The sequence below is a fragment of the Notamacropus eugenii genome, chromosome 7, assembly GCF_028372415.1.
Source record: "Notamacropus eugenii isolate mMacEug1 chromosome 7, mMacEug1.pri_v2, whole genome shotgun sequence".
Lineage (NCBI taxonomy): Eukaryota > Metazoa > Chordata > Mammalia > Diprotodontia > Macropodidae > Notamacropus > Notamacropus eugenii.
This window is the reverse complement of record NC_092878.1, coordinates 132,754,972-132,772,966: the sequence shown is the minus strand read 5'-3', so window position 1 is coordinate 132,772,966 and position 17,995 is coordinate 132,754,972. Positions and strand designations below refer to the sequence as shown.

The 17,995-nt window shown below is 36.1% G+C and overlaps 1 protein-coding gene across 2 annotated transcripts in view; it reads left to right on the top strand.

The window, feature by feature from the left end:
* Positions 1-17,995, top strand: part of UNC5C (unc-5 netrin receptor C) — a 396,611-nt gene that overhangs the window by 222,723 nt on the left and 155,893 nt on the right. For both annotated transcript variants that reach the window (XM_072622972.1, XM_072622971.1), the window contains exon 2: positions 2,677-2,898. In XM_072622972.1, coding sequence (XP_072479073.1) covers positions 2,677-2,898 — 222 coding nt within the window. The remainder of the gene's footprint in view (positions 1-2,676; positions 2,899-17,995) is intronic.

Here is a 17,995-nt window from a genome sequence, read left to right as displayed (position 1 = left end):
ATTTGGAGTATGTGTAATTCTCTTAAGGACAAGAAAAAGAAGACTATTTCTCTGATATATGTGTCTGATATTTTTAGTGCTTTATTGATCATTACCACTGTCCATCATCGTATATAACAATATGTAAGTGCTTCAAAAAGCCAAATACAGGAGACCAGATAAGGACTTCAAGATGCTGAATTCTTGGTGATAGATCTGTCAATAGTTACTATCCCTCATCTTTTTCCCATTGTGAGTAGAATGAAATAATTTAGGATGACTTTGTCTTGCTACCAGAAATAAAGCTAGGTTATTATTTTTTTTAGCAAACTGACAGCTCTTGGCCTTAGCGCTCACCACTAAAGAGGCGAAAATGATGCCCTGACAGAAGCCAAGCAAATCAAAGAAGAAAAATGACCATAATTCATTTCTGAAATGACATTTAAATTTGTGTGTTAAGAATTCACTCTAGGATGTTTTGTGTTCTTCGTGTCTGCTTTTAGCAGATGATTTGTTTGTGATGTAGTGGAAGCCTCTTTGCCCCCTCCAGCAAAGACTGGTAAAAATCATAAGTCATTACTGTCAGACAACTGGTTGGCAACATACATGAAAGGAGTCATTCAGGGCAGGTCACTGTGTGGAAAGAAGTCCAATTCACCTACGTCCTTCTCTAAAAACAGCAACAACCAGAGGAGGGACCAGAATTGACCAGAATGAGCTCCAAGGTCCAATGACACTATAATGAAACATTCCATATTTCATTATTTGTATTTAAGTCTTTTAGCCTCTAGTAAATCAATATCCTGTTTATGAAACCTAAATTATAACCATGTCCCATGACTTTGTCTTACAAGTTAAGCTACTTAACACCAGTTAGCCTGCTATATTGATATGGAGAATAAATTGTAAAGTCTGAGTGTCCCCTACTTCTAATAGAGAGAGATTGGACACAATTAAGTCACTTATGACATGGCTGAAGGATCTCATAAATGGGGACAATAATATTCTTAACTAATGTTAATATAATTTTAGTCTAGTTTTTAATTTAATAGTGAGATTAGTAATAGTTGAATAAAATAATGCACTATTAATTACCCCTTTTCTAAGGGGTAGGTGGAAGCTACACCTGTAATTTCACTGATACACAGAACTCCCAATGAGGAAACTCCCTCTACCCAAACACCTGCTCTACAATTTATGGTGTGAGAAAGTTGACTGGAGTTTTGAGAGAAAAAAACCACGTGCCAGGGCCACAGTGTCATTATGTGTTATAGTCGATACTTCAGCCCTGGTCTTCCTGATTCCAGTACTAGGTAGACCACAAAACTTAAAGAGAAATAAACTCAAATTTAATTGGGAAATGTTTAATAAAAATACAATACGATGTAGATAATGCTAATTTGTGGTTTTCCAACTGGATATGTCACCCTCAGGGATCCTTTTCTATTAGACCGTTCAAAGCCGTGCTGCCTGTCTGTGATGAGGAATGATAAGTTTGTAGAAGTAAAGTTAGAAGGGGACTTAGACCTTAGGTAGCAATACTTTCTAAAAAGTGGTTGATCTCAATATGAATCTGAAAAATAAACTTAAGAGCTGATTCAATAATTCCCTGCCCTGAATGTGATAGATAAATATAGAGATATAGATACTGATATATGTGTGTTTGGGGCATTAACTTTGATCTTTTTTAATACAAACCAAACCTTTGTTTATTTTTCCTAAAAATAAATTTTATGTGCATTTATAATTTGCCCTTCCATGAAGGACCCTCAGTTGAACAATTCCAACAATAATAACAAAAAGAAATGAAAAAAACAATGATACAAATACATTCACCATAAACATACATCATCAAGCAAAGCACATTCCCACATTGTTTATGCCTAAATCTGTATGTCTCTCTCTGCATTAGAAGTTCATCACTTCTCTCAAAAGATAAGTGAAGTATCTCATCTTCATTCTTTTGAACTCACGGTTTATCATTGCATTGATCAACATTCTAAAGCCTTCCAAAGTTATATTTCTCAATAATCATCATTGTATGAATAGTTCTGTTCTTGTAGTGTTGCATCAGTTCATAGAGGTCTTTGTGGCTTCCTCAGAAACTGCCCATTTTGTCATTTCTTATGATATAATAATAACCCATTACATGCATATACCACAACTTATTTAGTTATTTCCCAGAATGAGGACACCCTCTTAGTTTCCAATTTGGAGCTGTCACTAAAATAACTATGACAAGTATTTTGTATACATAGGTCCCTTTCCTCTTTCTTTAATCTCTTTGAGGCATCAGCCTAGCAGAGGTAAAATCAGGTCAGAGCGTACGCACAATTCAGTCATTCTGGGGATATCGTTGTGAATTGCTTTCCAGAATTATTGGACTAATTCAGAGCTGCACTTGTCTAGGTTCACTAATCTGTGTTTTCCCATAGCCCCTCTGATGTTTTGATTTCCTTCTTTTGTCATCTTTGCCGGTCTGATGAGAGTGAGGTGTTTGTTGATAGCATCGCACTCTTCCTTTGAAACCCACCTGGTCATACCCTTTGACCATTTATCTAAATCTTTCTTCTTACTTCTAATGGGATTCTATTTCTTTTAAGCTCCTAATAGGACATTTTTTAAATGTTAGCAACAACGGAAAGACGACCACTATGTTGTGACTCACCTCTTTTTTTCCCATTTTTATTCTTGTAGATGATGACTTTTTCCATGAGCTACCAGAAACTTTTCCATCTGACCCTCCTGAACCTCTGCCACATTTCCTTATTGAGCCTGAAGAAGCTTACATTGTGAAAAACAAGCCAGTGAACCTGTACTGCAAAGCCAGCCCTGCCACCCAGATTTACTTCAAGTGCAACAGTGAATGGGTCCATCAGAAGGACCACATTGTGGATGAGAGAGTAGATGAAACTTCTGGTAAGTAGGAGATGCCAAAATCTAAAGATTTAAAAGATAATTCAATCTACGTTTGTCACTTACTTCCTAGCTTTCACGTTGATCTCTAAACTGTTGAACTATAACATAGACATATGCTGATAAAAATCTGGTCTTGTGTGATGATTATCTCTGCTCACATACTGCAGAATCAAAATGGAATAATGGATCATCACCTGATTTAGTCTGAAGAACCAAAGAAAATTCAAACATGGCTCATATTTTTGGTTCTAATCTGAGATTTCAAAATTAGGGAGAATTCCTTGTTCCAGTAGAGGAAATCTCCTCTACTGATAGACTCCTATCCCAGATAATAGGAATGATAGCTGGGATCTGTACAAAATGCCCCAATTACTGGTGTTATTGAATCCCACTTAGATGCAGCTGGCAACAAAGAAGATGGAGAGGCAGTTTTATGCATAGGAAAAACAGGGTGGCTTTGAAATCTGAAGACTTGAGTGCAAATCATAGCTCTAGTACAAACTGAGTGCTATTTCCTCATCTGTAAATTAGGGAGAAGAGTTCTTGTAATGGCTGCTTTATAGGACTGTGGGGAGGTGTATTTTATAAATTTGAGCTACTGTTATTATCATCCAGTGATTTCCAAGAGCATATGAAACCAAATGCAAAAGATACTGATATGCATACATTTCTAAAATATGAACTAGAAGGGTTTTTTTTTATCTTAAAAGGTGGTAGAGGTTTAATTCTACAATTCCTTGGCACAAGTGACCTTTAGTATTCCTCTGGCCCAGGTTAAGAGCCCCATAAAAACCTCAGTGCCCCATCCATGACCTGAAGGTAATAATAGCTAATATTTATACAGATATACTAAGTGCCAGGCATTGTGCTAAGTGCTTTATAATCACTATCTCATTTGATCCTCACAACAACCCTAGGAAATAGATATATTATTTTCCTCCTTTTACAGTTAAGGAAAATGAAACAAACAGGGATTAAAGTGACTTGCCCAGGGTTACACAGTTGAGGTAAGATTTAAATTCAGATCTTCCTGACTCAGTACTCTATCCACTATACCACTTAACTACCCAAACAGGTACTAAGGAGAACTAACTAAAGAGGTGTCAGGTACTATGGTAGTTGGAGTAACGAAGGGGATGGGATCCATGTTGAGTAGAGGTAGCCCCAATATCCTTCAAGATAGTTTGGTCACTTTGGTTTCAACAGTAAATGAGAAAAGGAAGAAACCATAGTTGTTCAAAGACCAGGGAAGGAATTAGTTGTATTGTGTGACTGCTCATGGTAATAAGAACCAGTATACAGGAGGCTTAGAAGTAATAACCAAAACCATACACACTTCTGTGGTTAGTGGTACCCAAGCCACATTTTTTGTTCATGTGTTGATTGAGTTCCCTTGACCATATGCTACCGTTCATATGATCATCAAAAGACCAATTCTTCAGGGTTAGGATTAGATGAAGGGGACTCCCTCAGGATTTAGTTGTAGATAAGGACAACTTTCCTGACAGTGATTTAAATTTCGTAATACTTCATAATGAGTGATCAAGGGAAGTTGTGGAATAGCCTTCTGGAGTTCATTTAAATTAGAGAGATACTTTCCTGGGATGGTTTAAATGTGATCATGCCTAAAGGCAAGGAGATTGACTAAATGAACTCACAAGAATTCCTCCCAGGCTTGCAGTTTTATAGTGCTGAATTTCAAAACATAGTCAATAAACTGTTCCCCAGATGAATTATGACAAAGATCAGAGGAGTGCTTCTGGACAATCTTTGCTCACAGTGTTTCCCAATCAGCTCATTTTTTCCCCTAAATTTAAAAATCAATTAATACAGGTTGGTTCAAAACTGGATTAACCAGAGAAAAGCAGTGGCATGTACCTAAGGGTTATTTTGCTCTCAGATGTTGAATCGTGCTAACTGCATAAAGGTAAATGCAAGGAGTTCAACTATAGAAGAAGAGAAGCCAGGGGAACAAAGAAAAACTTTCCTGAAAAATGTCTGGTACATATAAATGCACCATAAACTTAAATATGCAAAACTAGATTACAGTAGATATTTGTCGTGGTTATAAAACTTGGGATTCTGTGCCATTTGGGTTGTATGTCAGAGAAATACATGAGTTTATTGCAAGCTGATGACTGCAGAAATAGCTGGGTATCAGGCAGGAGGGTAGTCCACTTTGGGGAATTGTACCACCACTTGGTCTAATTACTCAAAAAAATAACTCTACCAGATGTCTTGGAAGTCTCAAGTGGACTGAGTTTTATTTGTTTCAGCTCATTTATTTGTGCAGAGTTCAAAAGCACACACTTTTAACAGTGGGTAGGGGGAGGAAGAAACCAGAACTGCTAAGTAAGATTGGGAAAGGAATTTTGGATTTGAGTGGCTGCTAGTAGTAATAAGAACTCCTCTACAGGAAGATTGGAATTTGAAAAAATAACATACTTCTGTTATTTAATGCCTACACCATTATCTTCATGTTACATTGATAATCCACAGGGAAAGACATTTCCTGGTCTGGAAAACATTCTATTTCCCATGTGCCCTTTCCATTCATTAATATTATGTGCACATCATGAATACACCAACATTTAAAAATACCTTTCAGAACAATTACAGTCTAGCAATTATAATGTTAAGCCATTCCGGATAGACTAGCCCAAGACCAAGATCAAGAAATAGGTACGTTCTACAGTCCCTTGCAGCTCTAAGTCTATGATCCTACAGGGGAAGAGATTTTCTTTTTGGCTTTGTATATCCTTTATACTGTTATACAAATGACTTCCATATGTATGTGTTAAGCCTGATCTCTCCTCGACCCAATACTGCAGCTACCTGCTGGAAATCTCCATTTAGATGATTCTTTGGCATATCATAATCAAATATAGAAAACAGACTTCATCTTCTCTCCCTTGCCATCAGGTGGCAGAGTAGAGAGAGTTGGGGCTGGAGTTAGAAAAGGGCATATAGCTAGTAAGGGTACGAAGCAGAACTTCTATTCCCTACACCAACAAGCTGCCAAATGCTTATGTTAATTGATTAAGAGATAGACATGGGAAGCAATAATGCCCATTGCAATCAAACTATAGCAAATCACATAAAGTAAACTAAACAAAGATGATTCCTTCCCCCAGAATGATTCTCATTCTAGATGGATATTGTGGTGTAATGGAGAAAGCACTTGACTTGAGGTAAGGAAAAATCAGGATTCGAATCCTATCACCGATCATTAATTATTGATGTGACAACAATAGACAAGTTCTGAGCCTGTTTATTCACCTATAAAATGGGGTGATAAAACTTATTTCACAGAGTGATTATGGAGATCAAATGAGAAAGGATGCTAAGTATTTTACATATTGTCAAGCACTAATGAAATGGCAACTGTTATTGGCTCCAACAATTCCCTTTATTAGGTTTATAAAGAATATAAGAATTAGAAAATTGCAAAACTTATTGATGCTAGGCCAGAAACTTTCAGTTAGCTCTTCACCTAGTGACTCTGGGGATGGTATTAAAAGGAGCTGTGTTACTGCATCGTGCTAAACTGTTGAAACAGTCCTGCCTTGGAAGTTACAGAAAACTCAAACCTACTTGCAGAGCACTCCAGGGGCTATCACATTTCGAGTAAAAGCCTAAGCTGACTCTACTGAATTTCTATCTGTACATGAATCCCAAGGCTGCTTGAATTGGAAAATTTTCAAATCAAAGCCTTAGAGCTTTCTACTCAAAATGATCAATTTCTTCTGTAAAAAGTTTTTTTTTTATTCTGAATTCTGATAGGAGCAGAGTTTAGAAACTTGATGTTTCTTTGTGATTTTAAATACTATTTCACATTTTTATGCCATTTTAAGATTTCCAAAGTCTTCTCTCAATAATCTTGTAAGATAGGTAATCAAAGCATTACCCATTCTATAGATGAGGAAACTCAGGTGAGATAGAGTGATTTCTCTCAAATTATACAGATCTAAATGTGGATTGGAAATTTGATCTCAACTTCATATCCAGTATTCTTTTCACTACTCCTTGGTCATGCCAAGGTTAATTTTTCTTTCTTTCCTTCCTATTTTATTATCATCACACTTGCAGTCACTAACAACATGCTATCTGTGTGCAAGTATAATGCAAACAACAGAATAACTAAATAACTTCAAAGACAGCATGTAGTGAAAACAGGACTACTATCTGGCATTTATCAGAGAAAGAAAAATCTAACTCAGCCTACGTCAGCTAATCGTGACTTCTCCATACTCTGATCTTTTTCTCTTTGTAGTTTGGGCACGTATCAGTTTTTCCAGAAACAACTTTTTTGTCTGTTAAAGCTCATGCTTCTGAGAACAGCCAGAGTCACAAGTATCTCAGCCCAAGTACAACATTTTCCCATTTGGGTGATTAAAGTTCTCTATTTTAAACAAGTACCGATTATAGAAAGGTAAGCCTAATGGAAATGTAGCTCAGATATGGACCTCCTCCACATTCTTTGTACACTCACACACAGTCAGGTTTGGGGATAGGGGGTGTCCCTAGAAGAGGAGGCTGCCCTGCAATAACCTATTGGCTCAAATTTTCCCTGGTATGGGAAATACTCCCACCCTTGTGTGCTCCCAGTCCATTAACTCAATTAGAAACATCTGCTGAACAGAGAGAGTTGAGGCAAGAACAATACACTTCACTGTAACCTAGGGCACACTCTCCCCAGGGCCACAGGACAGAGCCCTGAAGGCTCTGAAGGCTCCCCCTGCAACCAATGTCATCTCTCTTGAGATCAGCTCTCAGAATAGAGCTTTTCTGTACACCCTAAATTCAGGTAAGCTCTTCTGGTCAAAAGCATTTTCTCTTTAGTGACACGCCTTACCTCTGTCTCATGGCCATAAAACCCATATTTTTGCTGACTGTACCAAAACCAGGCAGTACATATTTGCCCCATAGTCACCAAAAAGTCCTGAGATTTCTGTTTTCCTATCACCTGCTGTGTCTTCATGTCTACCATATGCAAATTACATGCTGGGAAAGGGGCCACCGGCCATCTTTACTCTGAATAAACCTCTTTTGTGATTCTTTCATATTTCTCCCTATTTCTTTTCCTTTCTGTGAGCCAAAGGGGCACTCTGGAACCCTCATTTCATTTGTGAGAAACTAGGAAAGTAGTTCATTCCACTCCTGCCTCCATGCCTTTGTTTCTCCATGCTTTGAAAGCGCTCCCACACTTCTTGGGATTGTGGAAGAAACATTCAATATCCAACAGTTTGGGAACAAATCTGGAAACAACTTTTAATTAAATAATTATTATTCTAGGCATCTCACACTGAAGAGAAAGAATCCAAAAGAGGCGCTTTTGAAAATTTGTCTCCTAAGTCTTTCCAGTAACAAGTTATAGGGTCTAAGAAAAAAGATTAACTAGATAATCAAGTTCAAACAGGCAGACAAATTCTAAGCATTCATTTGGATTCATCCACCAGAACTATTGTCACTTAATTTTAGAGCACCCTGAAGAATCATTTTCCTAAAACCATTCAGTTCCTCCTTTGACCCCTCCCTCCAATGAATCTCTCTCTTATTTTTTAACCAAGTCAAAGATAAGCTCCACAAATGCTTTTCATAGTTAAATTAATCAAAGACATTCTTAGTTGAATTAATCAAGGACGTTCTTCCTCTTACCCTAGTCAGATTCCCAGAGGAGTCTTTCCTGGCGTAATCAGGCTTTTCCTTTTAGAAACTGGGTAGTCCTTTGATAAGAATGATCTGTAATAAGATTTCTAGTAGAACATTCTTTTGAAATTGATAGTTAAAGAAAGACTGATAAGGTTTCTTATTTTGATTAGACCAAGAACTTTGCATTAAAATACTAAGCTATTATTACTTTGTAAAAGGTGACCTAAAGAGGAAAAAGGAAGGGGATGGCTTTGTGTACTCGCTTAGAATCTAGCATTATAAAGGCTCAGATCAGCTGAGATCTAGCAGCCAGTCTTGATTTTTCTCAGGCATCAGTGTGTCCTCCATCCCCAACACCCTTATTATTTTTTGATATCCTATATTTACTTGTCTGTGAACATATATCCCCCAAGACAAATGTGACCTCCTTGAGGGCAGGGACTCTCACTTTTATCTTTTTGTACCCACTGGGTATTAATATACATATTTTGATTGATTGGTTGATTGGTGGATATGTGTTCACTAGGGTAAAAAGAAAATATCCCATCAAATATTTATACTGGCCCATCTTTTGAATTTAAGGTAAAGAGAGACTTAAGATGGTGAATGGCGGACTAATTTGGAATATTTTTTTAAATCATTTTGAGTAATACAGGAAGATAATATAATAATATTCTATGAAAATATTCATTACAGACTTACTTAGAGATACTATTGTATATACCATTGTAATGATGATGGCGATCTACTACTCCTACTAACAATAATAATTTACATAACATTACAAGGCTTACAGAATACTTTAAGTACGTTTTTTCCATTTAATCCTCCACACCACCCTGTAGGCTTTATTATTACCATTTTACAGATGAGAAAAGTGAAACAGAACAGTTAGGTGACTTGAACTGGGCCAAATAAATATCTGAGATGGTCTTTATCTATTATACTGCCTGGTGAGTTTTCTCATTGCTTCTTGCAAGGATTCTTCCTAACTTTTAACAAAATAAAGTCAATTTACTTTCAGATGATAAGAAAAATATTTATGTATAATCCATAAAAGAAAAGTTTGTGAGTACTACTTATATTTTACCAAGTCATTATTAAAATTCTTTAGATTTCATTTAATTTTTAAAAATATCGGTGGGGATTTCACCTCTCCTGAAGGATTGAAGTTAAATAGTAATATACTTTTGTACCAGCAAAGATAAATGTGTATTAGTTCCTTTTCACCACAGAAGCATTTTTTTTTCCAATCTGGAAATCAGTGGATTATATATAAATAGAAAAGTGGTAAGTACATCCAGGTAGTCACAAGACCATAATTTCATTGAGTATTTCTGGTAACATCATAAACCAAGATAAGAGTGGTTAACAGTAAGTCATAACAGGAAATCAAGATAAAATCCCCTTTTATTACAGCTGACTTTTTTTACTTACTCTTTCTCATGTCCATGAATCATCATCCTTATCTAAGGAGTCGACATTTTCTGTATCTGAGCCTCTCTTTCTGTCCAGGGTAAACAGAAGCAGAAGCAGAAATAGATGGCAGTTCAATTCCTTGATCAGTTTCTATAGAAAATTACATATTTAGATAATTTTTGCTTAGTTTCTTCATGATTCTTCTACATAGCTCTCATATATACACACAAGTACATAAATATATACTGAGTGACATCATGCATGTCATACTATGTAATTACATTTGAATAGGATGTTGATTTGAACATTTTAATAGTCTGTATTTATAGAACACATGGCTGAAAGTATTACTGGCAACGGGTTGAGGAAGTAATATTACACATTGACTTTATTACGTAATTTTGGTGAACTAGACTTCATTATAGGAAAGCAGAACTCTTTGGAAATTTCATAGCTGTGGATATTTTTAATGTAAGAAATACAATTTTCTCTAAAATTAAAGTTTAAATCAATTTTAAATTAAAAATCAATATACAAACTTTTACTTTGCCCCAGAAAATAAAGTCTTAATTAATATGAGCATATTATTTCAATCGATTAATAAATGTTCATTAAGGTCCTACTATGTGCTAGCTCTCTGGAGAGCAATGACAAAAATGAAAGTTTTTCCTTGAAAAACTTAGATGCTGGGGGATTGAAAGGGGGTGGAGCCTGTACAGATATCAGTATATTTTAAAATGTGTCCAAAACAAGTAGATAAGTACTAGTAGCTGGGGGAAGTGAAGCTTGAAAACTTTGAAAAAAACCAGGAATTCTAAGAAGAGGAGGTCAGAGGAGAGTGCATTTCAGGCACGGGTCCGTTTGGCTGGATTGATGGCCACATGTGGTTGTATCATTTGTATTCCTTTATGTTACACATAAACACAAATTCTACTCCTATTCCCCATTTAGAATCGCTTTAGGCGTATGTGTCTGTGTGTCTACGTATCTGTGTGTGTCCCTATTCAAGGAGAGGGCTTTATGTTGATAGAAGAAAATCAGTCTTCTATTATCACAAGGCTCTGATACTCTTATAAATAGCAACTATAGACAGTTTCCTCATAAGGGCTTTTGGTGTATTGATTTTAAATAAGAATAAATAGTAGTCAGGTGCCAAGATAAGGGTAAATTTAACTCCAGCGGATATGTACAAAGGGTCTGGAGTGAATTTCTTTTTCTAGTGAAATATATGTGTTAATTTCTGTATAATAATTAAAGTATAGGACTAAGTTTTTCATTTAAGATGGTTTCAGCCAAAGAAAATAGATCCCACCGCAGAAATGGAAGTCGTGATCCAAATTTGAGTATCATCTTTTGGTCTTCCTGTACAGTTTTTTGTCCAGCCCTTATGGCTGCTTGAATGCAGATTAATGCAAGTAATTGTGCATTTCCAACTTCATTTTCCTTTGGGAGGGTAGGAGAAGAGTAGAATGAGATGAAATTGTACCCCCATTAGACCAGTATGATGTGTATGTAGAACATATATATATATATATATATATATATATATACATAACTATAAAACTGTCTCATTCAAAATTATTTTCCCAATTATTGATGCATCACTTTTTTAAAAAATATGTATTATTGTCTTATTATCTGCTCATTATTATGTGACAAATACCCAAAGATAATTCCTTCATTGATAAATCTCACAGTCAGTGAACCTGGATACAAATATATGTTGTGTATATTTCTTAGCAGTATACTTCACTACACATAAGATTATTCCAGTCAGAAACCACCAGGTCCTCAAGGGAAAGTCTACTCTGCAGAGTATTGCCTGGATTGGGATGGGGATAGGAGTGGAATAAAAGAAGCACGTATGAGGTTATTGTTCCATACAAAACCAAGGACTGACAAAGCAAAAAACATCACGTAAGAAATATTATATCCAAAGATTAGGAATAAGTCAGGTGAAAGACCTATCCTTAACTGTGTTCAGAATGTTAGCATGTTATGAGATATGATTCTTTGAAGTCTCAGTATCACGGGGGAAACGACAGCTAGAATTCAGTATAGACCATGGACAGAAAACAGACAAACTGACAAGTAGAAGTACAGCTTCATGGTTTTCTCAGTCATTGGTGATATGATCAGTGTGTATTCATCAGACCCCTGAGCAGTTACATAGCTTTTACCTCCTGCTTATTTCTCTTTTTTTCTGGTTATTTCTTGAATGTCCCTTCCTCTTCCCCTATCTATTAAATTTATGAGCATGGAAAAATAGTCTCCTCGGAGTAGAAGTGAAACTCTACTATTAAGAGTCAATTAAAAGTTAACAGGAAAACAAAACTCAGGAGAATGTTCCTTGTGAGGAAAGTTCTGGGGAATAAATAACATATCTCTGATGTAATTGGCAGGAATAAATGATATATGTGACTTCTGTAACAGCAGCCTCAGTGATATTGTACAGTTATATTAAATTATCCTAGTGATGAAAAGCCTACCTGCAAACATTCCCATTTGTTGGACACACACACACACACACACATACACACACACACATCATTATAGACTTGGGTGGGGACCTTAACTATTGTGTTTATCTGGTAACAGGTGGTGTGGGAAGTGAGAAGAGAGTATGGGTAAAGGCTAAAGTGAGAGGTGAAGAGGAGGAAAGAGTCAACATTGATTAATGGTTTGGACCTGGGTAGCAGGAAAGATAATATTACATTGAATGGACATGGGACAATTAGGAGCAGGGAAAGGTTTCAAGGGGAAAAGGGAATGAGTTCTGTTTTCATGTTAAGTTTGAGATGCAAATGGAGATGTCCAGCAGGCAACTGGTGATCTGAGATTGGAGTGTAGTCAGTTATGAATGAAAGGCATTTCCCTATTGCCTTTATCACACCTAAGCCCCACATTAAGGGCATGATTGCGCAGGATCACAGACCAAAGAAAAAAATCCACATCTAAGCCCCTGGTGACCCGACAGTCACTTTTTCATTTGTGGCATTATCTTTGTCAGCCCCTGAACCATGATGGCTTTTACATCATGGAAACATTGCAGTTCTTCTGGATATATTTACTCTGAACTGCCTATTCCCACTTTCCTGGGAATATAAAGACAAAATATTTTAAACAATTGAAAAAGACAAGCTCACTATATAATTGTCCCCTTTTAGGAAAGAATATTGCATTATATTTTTTCTTAGTCCTGCTACACAATAGGAATATAAACATGGTGTTCAAAATTCAGCAGCTTTCTGTTTGCTTCCCATATGGCTTCAGTTCAATAGATTTTCCCCCAGATTTCTTAAGCTTCTCCCAGCAAAGTACTAAACAGCCATTATTTCTTTTGCCTGCACATTGAGATTCATCAGCTGCTCCTAAACTGCCTCAAAAGTGCTTCAATTTTGCATGAGCACTAAGCTGGGGACTGGGAGACATTACCCAGTGCTGAAGGCCCAGATCATTAGAAAGAGCATGTAAATCCTCTGAACCAGAAATAAAAAGTGCAGAGATTTCTTTTGTGAAGTCTCAACTGCAGCTTTATGTAAAACATGAACCTCTGGCAGCATATTATGTGGCTTCTTTCTCCTCTTAAATTTTATTTCTGCATTCTCACTTCAATGCACATGTCATATCCTTTTATTTTGTTTTAAATAGTGGACTGAAGTATAATTAGAGGTATGTAAAAGTAATAGGCATTCTCTGTCACCATTTCTCTCATCCCTTTTCATTTTTAATGGGTTTAGTAATCCAAAGTATTGCTAAGAAACTTTAGCATGTCTAAGAAAAATAAAAGAAAAACTGTTAAATAGCAAGAAATCATCGGAGGTTGACACTGATCCATAGACATGCAGGGGAGCAAAATCGATTCTTTCAAGAAGTGTATCACCAATGTATAGGTATTGCATAAATGGATAAAGCTCAGGGTGGAGTCGAAAGAAGTCAGCCGGAAAGAATCAGGCATACTCTTCTCACTTCATTGATTTAGTTAGGAAGGACCATTGCTTTGTAAAAATAGTCGTGGTTGCATTTCTCTAAGTCAGTGGTTCTCCAACTTTTTGGTCTCACGACCTTTTTTATTCTCTTAAAAGTTAATGAGAACCCTTTCCTGAAGAGCTTTTATTTATATGAGATATCTATCAATACTTAACCATATTAGACATGAAAAGATCTTAGTATTATTGTGAAAAGTTTTGACTTTGAAGATCACCTGAAAGGGTCTCAAGGACTCCCAAAGGAGCCTGGACCACACATTGAGAACCACTGATTTAGGCAATAGACCTCATTGTCACTTGATCTAATCTTTCAAACATTCATGTTGTCTCCCTATTAGTCCTTCAGATAGCAACCTGAAAGCATATATATGTACAGCCCTTCCAGAATATTGGGAAAAGGCATCCATTTTCCGTGAGTACAAAGACTGCTATGTCAGGATGTTTCAGTCTGGAATGAAAGAAACAAGTAAATGAGGGTTCCAGGAGCCACCATAAAATGTACCTTTTACACATCACTTTCCATCCTCATTTAATGTTTCATTTTCGATAAAAGTTTTACCATCAAAACAGGCAATGTTTAGGATGTTTCTTGTTTGTTTATAGATGGTAATTTGAGAGTAGAACTCATCCACTCTTTTAACTAGATCATTTAAACATAAATGTACCTCTCATCTCCATCCATATTTCGTGGATCATCAATAAGTGATTGGCTCTATCAATAAACCAATTAACTAGCATTTATGAAGTACCTCCTGTATATCAGACACTGAAGAGACACACAAAAATAAAAGTATTTGACTTCAAGGAGCTCATTTTCTATGAGTTGAAACAATGTGTCTGATATACATTGATGATCACACATGTTCATTATTTCTCTAGGAACATACTTGAAAGGAAGTTACCATTGATTTAGTCAACACTGCATATAGAAATGATGTGTGAGAAAATATTACACAAATCACAGTCGAATGTGAAAGAAATCTATTATGAAACTGTAAGAACTGAGAAAATGCTAAACGTACAATCTGTAAAGTCATACATCTACAGAAGTTTTATGTTGCTGACTTGGTTACTAGTAAAATAAAATTTAACCTATTACCATATCATTTACATGTGCCATTATAATTATTCCTATGTATTATTTGCCTTTTACAAAAAGGTTAATCAGTAAAATGTCATCATCTTTACCAAGTTGTTCAGTCTTAGCTGCTACTCTCCTATGTGTATAGTTTCCCCCAATAGAATAAAAGCCCCTTGAGGACAGGTCTTTTCTATCTTTTCTTTTGTATTTCTACCCCTAGGGTTTGTTTGTTTGTTTGGCATGTTGTTTAGTATACTCTAAGCCCTTAATAAATGCTTTTTCATCCATTCATGCATCAACAAAACATAGAAGACATTTGTAAAGCACGTTTATATTTGCAAAGCTTTTATAGGCATTATCTCCTTTGACCCTTAAAAACAACCCTTTGAGGCAAGTATATATATATCCTTACAAAACATTATTTAACTGCTCTTGATTGAAACAAATGACCTCTCCCAATTTTATCTGTCACTTAACACCTAATTCCAATGGTAATACCCTAAAAAAAAATCCAGTTGTCATTTTGCCTGCCTTCACCAACAAAACTGTTCCATAGCCAGAACGAATATTTTTTAAATCATGCATAAAGGAAAGGAAGAGGAAACAAAACTTGGCCTGGAGATATGAACAGACGTATGACTGAAGCTGTTTCTTCTGTTGGCAGGGTTACATGGTTATATAAATATCATAGGGAATTGGGGGTGTGTGGGCAATAGTAATTTGGGGGAAAATGCAGAGAATTCCAACATTTAGATAACAAGCAACAGATATTGCAAGTGACAAAATAAACTGATAATCAGGCATCACCTCACAGTTGTCTCAGGTTGTACCTATATTTACATTACCTTCACCATTAAGCAAACCAGGAAATAATACCAAATGAAGAGAGAGTGACGTCAGTGTTTAACTCTGATATTTTCCTTTCCTCCTCCTCCCTTCAAGAATCACAATCTGGAAATAGTGTATCTTCTCTTTCCACATATTAAAGGATTCTTCAAGCTATTTTGAATATGCAGGGAAACAGTATCTAATGGCAGCTAGTCAGCATGTAAGAATGTAAGATAAAAATCCAGTATTGTCAAAATTATGTTTGAAAATCCCTGAAATCACCCACATGGTATAAGTCAGGATTTTTAAATGCTGGTTGCTAGAAAGGGAGTAGGGACTCTTTAAAAGAAGGCAGTCTTTATCAGAGAGCAGATGGAGCTGAGACGGTTGCCGTGGAAACAATTGCCATGTGAATTTAGTTTTTCACAGGATCCAGCTAGGTTTTTGTTCAAGAGAGAGGCAACAAGTAGAACTTCTGTTCAAATTGAAGAAAACACAACCAGATACAGACCTAGCTGACAGGAACACCGATGATTGGGGTAAAAATGATGGTGAAAGGGATTCATACATAATTTTAATTATTTTTATCTGGTCACCATACAACTTAATAACTGTTTCTTCTTCTTGCTTCATCATGAGGCAAGAGGGGATACAAGGAAGTCAGAGAGGACACAGGTTAGGTGTCCTACAACTGAGATTTTCCTCCTTAGCTCAACTAGCCTGAGTACTAAATACAGCCTATGGGTACAATGAAAAAGAGAGTAAAGAATCATACACAGAAAAACAGAGATGCTCATACTACATAAAGCATGACTGAACTGAAACCAAAAGAAGGAAAAGTAGATTCAAGTCTTCTTCTCTTACTCGGACTAGGGTATACACTCAATGAGTGGAGTGGTCAGTGGTACAACCTCATACAATTCGTTATTTTCTTTCTTCGTTTCTTTGTAGAAAGAGCACTAGCTTTGAAAAAAGGAAACCAACCTTTACCTGTGTAAACTTGTGCTAGCTCCTTCACCTTTTTAGGACTCAATTTCCGCATTTATGATAAAATTAAAAAGTTGGACTAGATGACCTAGAATGCCCTTTCCAACTCTGAATCAATGATCTTTGTACGTATGTGCTGGGAACAGCAGCAGTGTCTAGTATGTGTAGTTGAATTTGCAAAGTTAAATCTACAATTGATTCTTTTTGCTCTATAGAACTCTGGTACCAAAAACTTTTGTATATTAAAAAGTTTTAAAGATAAGTAGAAATCTAGTTCTTAACTCTGCCATACCAACTTGCAGAAGGCTCTGTACAAGAGTCTGATTATTTGATCACATCCAACAAAAAGAATCCTAAGTATTTAGCCTGCCTATCCTATATGTGCTGTATCATTAGTGACATGTTTCTGACAAAAACCAATAAACTATAACTTGGAACTCAATTCCATCATGATTTCTGAAAGATAAAGTTATCTTTTGTTGATAAAAATCCTTATTGCCTCAGCAGTGAGAAATAAACTGCCAAGATTGCTAAAGGAATGTAAGAAATACGGTATTAGGGGCATATTTTTGGTAATATTGTCTTCTATAGTGCTGACTAAAATGAATACTTCTCTTTGCCAGTAAATGAAGGAGCTGTAAGTGCAAAGACACATAGAGAGCAAGCAAACAGTCAAAGAGTAGCACTGTGGTGTATTTCAAAATGAAGTAGTGTATCCCATGATATTGTCTATGCTTTCATGAAATTCTCTATCTTTCCCTGTAGAATAGTAAAACAATGTTGAAGTGGCAAGAATTTGTACGTGTGTGGAAATACTCAGAAGTAAAAAGAAATAGAAAATCTGCTTTTGAGAAGAGTTCAAAATACTTTCTTCTGGTGCTTAAAATTTGAAGTGCTATGTATATATGTTAGCAATAAGGCTTGCTATTTCATTAATTGGATTCTCCTTGAAGAGTGTGTTTGCAATTTTTGTTTTTAGGACTTCCCAAATTTATACGTCAGAGAAAATTGATCTATTCAAAGGACTCTTACTGTCCATTTACTCAGCTCACCCATGCTGCTTGGTAGCATGTGTGATTGTGATCATCACTTTTTTTTCTTTTATGTGTGAATACTAAAAATATGCAAGTCTAAAGTTAAG